Consider the following 12398-nt stretch of genomic DNA (forward strand, 5'->3'; position numbering starts at 1 on the left):
ACACACAGAGAGACAGGCAGACACACAGAGAGACAGGAAGACACACAGAGAGACAGGCAGACACACAGAGAGACAGGCAGACACTGACCCATGCGATGCTCTGGATTCTTCTGACAATCTTGAGCAACAGTTTTCCAAAACTCCCCGGTGGGAAGGTTGAGGCAGAGTGTTGTATGCACAGACACAGCAGGTAGGCAGGCGTCAGCTTATGGTCATCTCCTGAGAGAGAGTTTAAAGTGTGAGTTCATTATAAAACCGCATATTCTCTCATCTACCTCTAGTGACATCTATATTATTTTCAATGCTTTGAGACCCATCAATTAAATTTACTTCCACTATACTGAGGCGAGAGCTGAGTGCTTCATAGATAGACAAAACATGAACAAATAAACCAAAATTATCTGCATGGCTTGATACCACATAGAGATTTTTTTTTTTTTGTCCTTTTGGTAAAATAAACTTCAAATTGCGTCCCGATATATTAGGGGTGGGGGAAAATAGATACAGCATTATATTGTGAAAGTTTTGCATGTCAATACAGTATCAATGCACACATGCCAAGAATCAACTGTCTTATTGTATAAATGATTAATATTCAGGTTTCCCACACGAATTCATGGTCAAAATTTCAAAACTTTTCCATGACTTTTCAAGGAGCGTTTTTCATACATAATGCAAAAAAATTAAGAAATATATGTGATGGTAAATAAAACATCAAACATTAACATATGTTAGAGCTACGTCACACAGACAGCTTCAGAAAATACATTTGCTATTATGTTACATTATGTGACGGGTAACCACAGAAGATCACTGCAACAATTTCACGACACACAACAAAATTCCATGATTTTTCCAAAAGCTTTTTGCTAATTCTATGACTTCTCCAGGCCTGGAAAATGTGATTGATTTTCCATGTTTTCCATTAGCATGGGAACCCTGAATATTACAAAAACAAATTAGACATTTGGTAGCCCACTAGAATAATAAAATCAACTGCTTTTTCCTTTTTTTTAGTCCACTAGATACATTTTGCTGCAATAAAAAAACACTTAAGTGAGAAGAAAAGATTGAAAACTTAATCTTATATTAAACAGATGTGGACAAAGTTTCGCTTTGGGGACATAATTAGCAGTTGAAAAGCGGAAATCTATCACAATATGTTATCGCAAAATGCAGCTTTTTGCAAAACGTGTAAAATCGCAATATACTGTATCGAGAGTAAGGTATCGTGATAATATCATATCGTGGGGCCATTGGTGATTCACACACCTGCAATAAAAGCTGTGAGATAAAAACGTTGCTCTGTCTGAGTACGTCTTGTATTCTCTATCATATTGTAAATCAGAGCACAGACCTCCAGGTTCGATGAGAGACACAATCCGGTTCAACAGCTGGTCTTCATGAGCCTGGTCAAACTCCAGCTGTAGCCTTCTCTTCTGACCTCCTCCTCCCCCTCCTCTTCCTCCAACTCCTCCTTCCCCTCCTGACACACTAAGGGGCCCTCCTGCCACTGTCCCCGCGCTGCGGGGTTTTACCAGGTGAGGTTTGAAGCTGCGTCTGATTGCAGGAACACTTGACACTTGCGCTGCTTTGTCCTTCAGCACAGAACCACACATCTTACAAGTCTGTGCGCCGCCCTCTCCCTCCTCCACCCCAGCATCGTAAAGCTGCCCAAGGGAGCGAAGGCGTGCCAAGGTCTGAGCAGGCAAAGGCTTAGCGCCCGTGGGGTCCTTGTACAGAAAGATGTAATGCGCTCCGAAGGAGAGGAGGTCACCGTGTCGCAGCGTTGTGGAGCGCTCGCAGCGGGAAAAGTTCACCAGGACCGTGGCGTGCAGCACCGGCTCAACAGCTACACAGGACCGCTGACTCTCCGGCAGCTCCTCTCCCTTGTTGTTGTTGTTGGCATGACGGCGGGGTGCAGGGACTCGGCGCAGGCGACAGTGGAGAGGCAGGATGTCAGGAGAGAAGAGGCAGATGTTGGGGCGAGCTGATGGAGTCTCCTGACCGACTGTGTGCTGCTCTCTGTTCAGCAGGTACACCAAACAGTCCTGAAACATAACATGCATCATGTAATCAGATATACTGGACGTCTCTTAGTGAAATTTACCTAAAATCCAAGGCTTACCCAAAGTAAGATGAAAGATATTTTGTTCCAGTTTTAGTGCATGTACATGCATGGTCTCATTTGAAAAGTAAAACTCTTAAGTTTTTCCTCAATCACTGCAAGTGCTTCTGTCACTGAGTTATACAATTTTCAACGCACTTTTTCCCCATCCTCACCTGCCGGTTGTATCCCTGTAGCAGCAGGAGATGTGGGGACTGGTAAAGTGAGTGCTTTACCCCTCCTCCTCCCTGACTCCCCTCCTCTTTCCTCCGGCCGCTGGAGGCCACCTCACGTTCTCGACCCCTTAAGGGCCCTGGCAGGGTGGAGTAATAACGCTTGGGCTCATCTCCCACTCCCAGCTGCAGGCACACACACAGAAACACACATGCATTCAGGATTTCAGGCAGGTTGGCAACTGTTTCATGAATAATAACAATCAATTATCCTTCAGTGTGAGGCCCCACCTGGTTGAGGCTGGTCTCGCTGAGGCTGCGGCAGAAGGATGAGTTGCTGGACCGGGGCAGGGTCAGCGTCCCCTTCGCCCTGTTCCTCTGGAGCTTACGAGCCTGAGCATTAATGTCTATAGGAAGGCAGAGAGGAGGAGTAAGAGAAAGGAACAAGGAGGGAAAGGACGAGAGGGAGAACGGGGGAGAATAATAAAAAGGAGCAAAAGGAGGAGGCAGAGCAGGGAGAGAGGGAGGTTGAGGACACAGAAGGAAAGAAAAGTAAAGAGTGGAAAATAAGAAGGTGTATTTGTGCATTGTTAGCATGTATGTTTGACTCATGAGCGAAGATGTTTGGGTAAAGAACAGTACATAAGAGCGTAACAGTCATGTGTGAGCTGAGTGGAAACTCAGTTAAACAAACCAGTCATATGAAGTAAATGGTGCTGGATGGAGCAGCACGAGTAGCTGACGTCAGTGGACGTGATGAAAGTTGAGCTGAGCAGCTCGTCATGACTTTAATCTGAGGAATCTGAGGCCATGCGATGGCTCTGCACACACACACACACTCACACCGGTTGAATCACTGGCAATGGGGGTGGCGCTAGTGACAACGCAGGTAGAGGTGGTCTCCATGGCAATGACTGACAGCCACCCTACCTGAGGCCAGTCCCCACCTTTAGAGCTGGACTGTACCGCTCGACCACACCGCAGGGGGGAGCTCCTGTGTTTGCCCAGCCCAGACCGACCCATTAGAGCCGCCAGGAATTGGGAGGTTTTGGGCCCTACAGCAGGGTGGGAGGGGTTAGGGAGGTGGGGAGGAGGCGGAGAAAACACCCCCTCACCCAAACACCAAGCACAGAATAACCCCCCTATACACAAACAGCATCCGTGCACCACGAGACATGCATGCACTGTGGAGCAAAAGAGTCTGTGGTGCTTTAGTGAGTCACATCAGCAGTTAGTAGGACAGAGATACCGTTAAAGGTATGAGATGCAGGATTTTCCCCTCTCACATATCACTGTCAAATTAGTAAGATATTATATTGCATATTGTCATACAAACTGTAGCACCTGCTTGGTGCTTTAATTTGGTCGTTTTTGTCTTTGATTTGATAATAATTGCAGAATTGGAAATGTATATTGTGTCATTGAAGGTTAATAATACTAATAATTTAATTTGGCTGTGATGTGTTCATATAATTAATGAAAATCCTACGATACCTTTAAAAAGCTATCTCGTTGTGAAAAAAAGTGTGTGTAAGAATACACACAATTCACACGTGCATGCACGCTCACACAAACACCAGGGGAGAAAAAAAGACAAGTAAAAGACAGAGAAGAGAAAGCATTTGAGTTTTCTAAACACTATAACACAAAAGAGAAGAGGTTAGTGTGAAATTGAAAATATGTGCATTAATATGTATTAATCTAGAAGGCAATCTTTGATGTGATAATATTTTTCAGACACGTGCAACTGTGACTGAAATGCTTTTAAAAAGGAGAAGGCTGGTGGTAATCTTCACTTTTCTTACTGTAAACAAAAAGGAATGATAACAATTAATCGGTTCATCTGTCATTAAGAATTTAATCAAACATGCAAAATTTAATGGATCAATTAATGTGCTATGCAGTGCTGTCAAAGTATATGCAATATACATAGTATAAGCTGTGAACTTTGATTGAGGAATAAACACACATGGTATTGTTTGAGATAAGCAACAATTTCAATCAATCGTTAATCTATTAATGAAAGTGATTGCGATTTGCAACTCCCAGGCAAATCCAATGAAAATGACCAAAACCAACAAACTGATCCTACAAACAAGTATTGTCTGTGCTGCCAAACGCCTGATATAGCTTATTCCTCTTCGCCATAAGTGGGGCTGGATATTGGTACTCTAGACATTTAAGGTACTGAGCGAAATAACCCAATAACAGCTTCAGCGCAGTCTGCCAATCTCACACTGAGGGGAAGGCTGTTCTAAAAAGTAGGAGCCATCACTGAAAACGCGCGGTCACCTTTGGTTTTCTGTCTGATCTGTGGAACTGCCAACAGGTTTTGATCAGCTCATCTTAGGGGTCTGGCTGGGCTGTAAGGGGTCAGGAGTTTTTTGATGTAATCTGGAGCCGGACCTTGGATGGCCTTGTAGGTGATTAATAAAATTTTCAAATGTGTTCCAAAATTAATGGGCTACCAGCGCAATGATGCTAAAATCTGAGTGATATGAGAGAACCTTGTGGATTTAGTTAATAGTCTGGCTGCTGAGTCCTGTATAAGTTGTATCGTGAGACTGAATTAAACAGGTAAAAAGAGAATTACAGTAGTCCAGGCATAATGATATAAAAGCATGTAAGACATCATTAAAATTAGCGTCTTATCTTTGGGATGTTACAAAACTGATAAAAACAGGCTTTGACAATATTTCTAGCATGTTGTTCAAAGGATAGCTGGCTATCAAAAGTTACTCCAAGATTCTTTACCACAGATTTAATGTTGTCGGTAAGTGACCCAAGAGAGGACTGTATCTGTAGGTCGAGGAGTTCTGGACCGATGATCAAAACCTCAGTTTTATTGCTATCAAATTGAAGGAAGTCAGCTACCATCCAGTCCTTGACATTAGATAAACAGGAATGTAATGAGGCTATATTGTTCAGTTGGTGTGGTTTAAATGACAGGTATAAGTGTGTATCATCGGCATAACAGTGAAAAGAGATGCTGTATTGGGGAAACATGTACAGTGAGAATAAAACTGGTGACACAGCAGATTCTTGGGTCGTGCTGGCTGTTGGTGATTTAAAATCCCGAGTGGAGACAAAAGAATCCCTGTTTTCTAGGTAAGAAGAAAACCGATCCAGTGCAACTCCGGTGATGTCAGCCCATTTCCTCAGTCTACCAATGACTGTTGATTGTTGACTGACTCTCTGGCTACCACACAAGTTGACATAGCAACCAGGAAACCCTGGCATGCTGCATGAGAAATGTTAGTGCGGCTGCAAAGTGCAGCGTGTGACTGTGAGGCTGAAAATACTCTTTGAACACTCCCTGACCACTGTTGTCGAGGTGTTGATAAATGTCTTCAACATGAGGGGGGAATGCGTGTAAATGGCAAACTTTTCATCCATCAGTTAACCAGTCTAAAGAAAGGTCACTTCACGGTTCCAACAGACACACATTCACATATAACTGCATTGCAGATGTAAAGCTAAAACACTAGTTTTAATGAGTTTGTGCAATTAGTTTGTGCATTATCTGTTCAAATCAATGTGCAGAATAAAGTGAATCTCTCCTGGAAAGTGTCATATCACTCGAGTGTGCACAGTTTAGGTGTGACCTGATGCAGTTTTGTGCAGGTACTTGATATGCGTCTGTAGTAGAAATGTGTCATTCATAAAAACACCCGAGAGCCCACGCCCATCCACACCTCCGGTTGCAAAGGACTCAGCTTTCATTCAATCAATCGACCAGCTGTCCATGCAATTCCACTGCACTGTTTTGTGTGTGTGCATTTCCGTGTGTGTGCGTGTCTTTCTCTTTGTGGGCTAATTTGCACGTTCAAGTGTGCGTGTTTCCAATAAAAACCTAAATGAAATCCTTATCACCCAGGAACAATATCTTCGTGGCAGGATAATAACTGTGACGAAAGCTCTTATTCTGCATCTACACACACGCACACACACACACACACACACACACACACACACACACACACAGAGAGACTGCAGAGGAGGTAACGAGCTGTGCTTTTCTGCTGAGTTTGACATGTCAAGAAAGGAAGGGAATTAGACCAGCTGCTGTGTGTGTGTGTGTATGTGTGTCTGTGTGTGCACCTGTCTATCTACATGTGTGTGTGTTTGTTTGTGTGTCCTCACCAGCAGTGATGGTGTCCTTCTCCTTGGCGTTGAATTCCTCCACCTCTGCTCTCCTGCGCAGCTCAAATCTGCGAGCGTGTCCTTCTCTGGGTTTCCACAGCTCTTGGAGCAACAGCGGCTTTTCGTTGTCCCCTAGCGCACGCAAGCATTCAGTTCGCCACCCCCCTCCACCTATCCCGCCTCCCCCCTCCAAACGGCCGATCACGTCGCACAGGACGTAAGAGTGGGCAGCGTTCTTGTTGAGAGAGTAACGCTCGAGTGCCTCTTTGACCAGCTCCTGCGCACTGGAGCGCGGCGTGGCCAGCACGCTCTTATAGTTGGCACCGGCACAGATTTCATCTCCAAAGATCTTCAGCACCCCGGGGGCCGAGCTTTGCGTGGAGAGTTCAGCCGGGTCGTCCGCCGGTCGCTCTGGGGGTTCAGTCGTCGAGCGCCTGTCCCCACGAGTGTTTGTTCCAGTTTCTACTGGGACACGGTCTCTGTAACTCAGAGTTCGGTACAGGACCTGGTGAAGAGACAGGGGACACAGAATATACTGCCGGGCCTCAGACATTGGGCACAGTGCATGTTTCTTGCTTTGTATATTGACGGGTTCATTCACCAAAACCACGGTCAACATATTTGCCTCTTGTGATATCCAGCCATACAGATTATTCTGATTTTACTTGCAGAGATTAAGAGATATCCATCTTTGAGATTTCTGCCACCAACTCAGTACACTGGAGATAAACTGAATGTAGTTTTTGATGCTCAAAGTTTTGTTAAATTATATATAAACAAGATGAATATTCTAAACACTAGCCTAAACACTGACCTAGTTTGTTTTGAAAGGTTATTTATTAGCATAGGGAAATGTTTCAATGATTTTAGGGAATCTACTGGTGCAGCAAGAACTCGGGCAAAATCACTGACAAAGTGAACGGTTATCAACGAGTTCTTTAAATAAGCATTAAAATGAATATACCAAAGTCTGAGGAACGACTTTGAAACTTTGAAACTGAAATGGGACCTTCAGAAGAGCCCTGCCTTTGCTCAATCACAGAGGAGCTTTGAGCTAAATGCTAACATCAGCATGCTTGCAATGACAATGTTAACCTGCTGATGTTTATCAAGAATAATATTCACCGCTGTCTAAACAAGTAAATCTGAGATCACCAAAGTTATTACAGTTCATCCAGAGGGGACCATAATCATGAGAACCAAATTTCATGATAATCCATCCAAAAGCTGTTTAGATATTTCACTCAAAATGGCAAATGTGAACTTCATGTTGATACAAGAGGAAAAATCAGAGGCTCAAAAAAGTCAGTATGCTTCATCCTCTGGAGACCATGAATGACTGCACAAAGTGTTTCACGGTGGCATCAAGTTTAGATATTGCAAAACCTCAGGAAAAAAAACCCGAAACCCTCAAGATGGCTGGCTACCACAACAACCAGGTGAGAAAAATTTCTTTTGGGATCTTTTTTTTTGTAATTTGGGAGAATTAACCCGTTAAGGTGCTATTAAGTATAGTGCAGAGCCAAGCACTTCACTTAAAGCTGCACTGACATTTGTTATGGTGTCTCTGTCTTCCTCATCTAATCTGACCTTTATTTAACTGGGATGGTCTCTTGAGATTGAAAGACCAAAATGACTGTGTGTGTGTGTGTGTGTGTGTGTGTGTGTGTGTGTGTGTGTGTGTGTGTGTGTACCTGTGTGAAGGTCCTGCTCTGGCGTTTCAGGCGGCTCTTGGACGGCAGGGACATACTGGCCCCAGAGGAAGAACCGTAGAACATGATGCTGTTTTTGGCTTCACAAACTCCACAACTGGTGAGCGAGGAAACACATTATAATATTTTATTTGAATCCATCTAAAAGTATCCAGATACTTACACATACACACACACACACATACTCATATGCAAAAAGTCCATGCATAAAAGGTGATGATGGACTCACGGCTACATCTAACACTTACTTTGTGAAACATTTGTAGATCTGGAAGGTAAAAAAAATTCCCTAAATCTGTGGCGTAAAATGTATTCACCATAAAACACACAATGATAAACAATGAAAATGTGTGTGTGTGTGTGTGTGTGTGTGTATATCTGTACCTTGATGCTGTTACGTATTGACACTCCAATGTGCACCAGCACCAGCTAAGGGTTTACAGTTGAGGGTCAGACACTTTTCATGTCACCTTTCACACTGGATGAGCAAAAGGAAAAAGAAAGAAAGAAAAATAATATTGTTAATCAATCTATACATTATTTTCTCATATAATCTATCAGTTGTTTTGTCTATAATGTCAGAAAATAGTGGGAAATTTGGTTCAGTGTTTCACATGGGGCCAAGATGATGTCTTCGCCTGCACTGATTTGTCCAAACCACCAAGATATTCAATTTACTTTCATAGAGGAGTAAAAAAAAAAAGAAAATATTCACATTTAAGAAGCTCAATTCTGAAATTATTTTTCTTCTTGAAGGATTACTCAAATTGATTAATCAATTATCTAATTAGTTGGCGATTCGTTTAAAGTTGACATGTAATCAATGAATCGTTGCAGCTCTTTTGATTTCTGGATCACCGAGGTTAACTTGTTTTCGCATCCTCTGGGACTCAGATAATATCACTGTGGCTTTTAGCTCTTTAATGATTTCTTGAGAGCTGTTGTCTCAGCAAATTCAAAAAATTACAAATCAACATCACATTATTGTCAGCCAAAGGCATGTTTTGACTGAGTTCTGGGCGTATACAGCGTACAGCTGAGACTGAGGCAAAATCCAGACATAAAAAGGGGATTTTGTGTAGAAAACATTACTAATGGCCAACATAGCAGGTTATTAACAGATTAATAATCAAATAATATTAAATAAAAAAATACCTTTTATAATATTAAATTTCATAAAAACAATTATAATAAATAAATTAATTATAAAAAAAAAATTATAAAAAAAAATTTTATAAATTTCAATATTAAAAAATTTTAAATATATAATATATATTTATAAAATATCAAAATATTAAAAAAAATTATTATTATATAGAATACAATGTTATAAAAATAAATATAAAAAAATATTATCCCATCCATATAATCAATAAATATAATATTAAATATGAAAAACAAAAATAAAAAATACAAAAAACAAAAAATAAATAAATAAAAAAAAAAAAAAAAAAAAAAAAAAAAACCCCCCAAATTCAAAAATAAAAAAAATAAAAAAAAAAAAAAAAAAAAATAACAAAATAAAAAAAAATAAATTTAACAAATTATAAAAAAAAAACAAAAAATAAAAATAAAAAAAAAAAAAATTTTTTTAAATTTATTTTTTTATAAAAAATTTTCAAAATTTTAATTTTGAATTGACCCCCATTCAAAACCAGTGTTTGATATACCACATTACAGAATTGGATTATTTTAATTTTCTTTAGAAAATGTACAGCTATATAGCAGTTTTTAAATGCACAAATGTTCTTTTTTTTTTTTTTTTTCTGACACGCTAATGAGTATTTTCTTTACAGATTTCTCACATTTTATTTTTCTGATAAATCAATTTTTATTTTGTTCCTAAAAAGACAGAAACTAGTTGAAATTACTCATCAAAAGTTCCTAGAGGTCAAGGTGACTTCTTCAGATTGTTTTTTTTTTTTGGACTGACACCATGGCCAAATTTTCCTTTTTTATATATATATAAAAACAGAGAAACATCAAATCATCATACTGATGACTGATAATCAGAAACCAACAGATGTTCTCTGCAAATTCAATCGTTTAAAGTCCAATGTTTTTGCATTTTCCTTCTGTTTGTCTTGCATTGTGTCCCTTATAACAGCTGTCTTGTAAAAGCATGATCTTGAACTTGACACACTGTGTCTGTCTGCATCCAGGTCATGCATATGATCTCAATAAACAGGTGTGAATCCAGTCCATGTCCCTGCAGAAGGTGAGTCACGCCTCACCCTCAAGTGGCTTTGCATGAACTCTGTTGACCGATGTGGACCTTTCATGCAGGTGGCAACTGAGCATTTTGCAGGTTTAGTAGCAGATCTGTCAGCAGCACCTCATGCAGTCTGTTTTGATTGCAACTTCATGCAGTTATCCACTTACACTGTATATCATTTCCTTTCAGCAAATATTTGGCAGGCGGCCTAAAAGGTGTTGTTGTAGCTGACTCTGCAGGCACTGGTGGGATAACGTGACTATTTTAAATGCCTGCTAATCCACAGTAATCTGGCTACTTGGCCGCAGTTAACTCAATCCTGGGACCAACAAACCCCCTCCTGCATCCACACAAGAAACTGAGAGACAGAGGCCTACATTTTGCATTGGTAGGTTTTGTGACCAAGGAGGTAGTGTTACATTTGGTAATCATGTCACACAGACTACAACTTCCCCACCTTTTCACTTGCAGTCTGTCCTTGTCTAGACTGCCAGAAGGTCAGAAAAAAAGCCTGCGTTGAGGAAAAACTTGACACAAATAAACAGGCTGCAGAATATTTGCATAACTTGTGATTACTATAACGGGTCTACCCTTTATTTGTTGTCCGTCTGTGTGTTTACGACTTTGGGCTCAGTGGTCGTCAGTAGCAACCGCCGAGCAACAAAAGGCAGGAGAAAATCCTCAGAAATTAATCCGCTGATGAGTCGTCAGGCGCGGCACTAAAAGCTCACAGCCCGGGTCTCTCGCGGTCACCAAGTGTATCTAGTGAATGTACTCGAGCTCATCACACACAATGCATAATCAATTAACGTGCTCGACTCGTGAACAACACTCAAAAACAATGACAATTTTAACTGTGAGGGTGGTGAAAAGCTTGGGCGCGTGTGCCCGTCAATAAAATAGATCCTGGAAAAGTTGTGTGATTCCAGCAGTGACAAGCCCAGTCCCCCGAGGGCTCTCTTGGGTGTCTGTTGCGTTAGTACTCACGCTGCCTGCAATGCGTGGCTCCATAGTGCTGCTGGGGAATCCTTCTTGGCTTCTCTCTCATTCCGTCTCCTCCACAAGATAAAAAAATCCCCGCAAACATAGGGGAGAAAAAAACCCCAGCGAGCGACACCCAGCCGTCCGCAGCTGCCACCCACATCCCCAAAACAGCCCGTTAACTTGGACGACAGCCAACCGCTGAGGGCTCCTCTTTCTGTGCGCACATCTCCGCCGAGTGTCCAGCAATGCCCGCTGCCTCCGGCAACCGCATTCCCACAACCACAGTGGTTCACTGCCGAGCCGAGCCGAGCCGCGACGGAAACACCCGAACTCTCCGCGCTGCCTCACCTCGCGCGCACCTGCTCTGGCAACACCCGAGTGCACGAACAGCACGCCGCCTGGCGGACACCGGCGGCACGAGCACAACATGGAGGCGGAGATGCGATGCAGATCATAATAGTTTAGTAATAAATAAATGTTGTCATTTTATTCATGTGAATAAACACATAAAAAACGTAGTGAAAACAGGAAAGTTGTCATTAATCCAATGAGGTTAAAAAGTAAATGCTAATGTGATATGATTCGTAATGTGTGTATTTTATTATGTATTTTAAAGTATTCCATTGTATGATCTTTTTTGACTTCTGGAAAGTGTCTTTGAGTTTCTTGAATAGTGTTCTATAAGTTAAATATATTGTCATTTTTTATTTATTAAAGACTCTTAAAATGTCATACTGGGCTAAATTTTCTTTTGTGAATGGCCCAAGTTTTGTTATATATTCATATGATTACTTTTTTCATAATGTATAAATATATTTAATTTAATAAGACATGACATGTACTAGAAATAATTGGGGTCTTTTTTTTATAAACCTAATCCAGTAGCTGAGAGACAATGGAGAAAAAATTGTGTACTTTTTTTTAACCTTATTTTCCCTTATGATCCTAAATGAAGGTAATGTATTATTTCATTTTTGTAAAGAAGAAAAAAAAAACAAAGGATTACTGCAAAAGAACAAATGGATTTCTTACAACTCTATTATGTATTTTTGAGCTAATTTTTG

At 41.0% G+C, this 12398-nt stretch overlaps 1 protein-coding gene across 1 annotated transcript in view; it reads right to left on the minus strand.

Moving 5' to 3' along the window:
* radil (Ras association and DIL domains) overlaps window positions 1-11585 on the minus strand; it is a 30473-nt gene extending 18888 nt beyond the window's left edge. Inside the window, exons 1-9 of the mRNA XM_042485367.1 lie at window positions 11338-11585; window positions 8520-8613; window positions 8118-8232; window positions 6424-6928; window positions 3228-3335; window positions 2572-2687; window positions 2284-2466; window positions 1358-2051; window positions 89-219 (exon numbers count right to left, since the gene is read on the minus strand). Coding sequence (XP_042341301.1) covers window positions 89-219; window positions 1358-2051; window positions 2284-2466; window positions 2572-2687; window positions 3228-3335; window positions 6424-6928; window positions 8118-8201 — 1821 coding nt within the window. The 5' untranslated portion in view covers window positions 8202-8232; window positions 8520-8613; window positions 11338-11585. The remainder of the gene's footprint in view (window positions 1-88; window positions 220-1357; window positions 2052-2283; window positions 2467-2571; window positions 2688-3227; window positions 3336-6423; window positions 6929-8117; window positions 8233-8519; window positions 8614-11337) is intronic.
* Between the last annotated feature and the right edge of the window lie 813 nt (window positions 11586-12398).

Source organism: Plectropomus leopardus, chromosome 4 (assembly GCF_008729295.1).
Source record: "Plectropomus leopardus isolate mb chromosome 4, YSFRI_Pleo_2.0, whole genome shotgun sequence".
NCBI lineage: Eukaryota > Metazoa > Chordata > Actinopteri > Perciformes > Serranidae > Plectropomus > Plectropomus leopardus.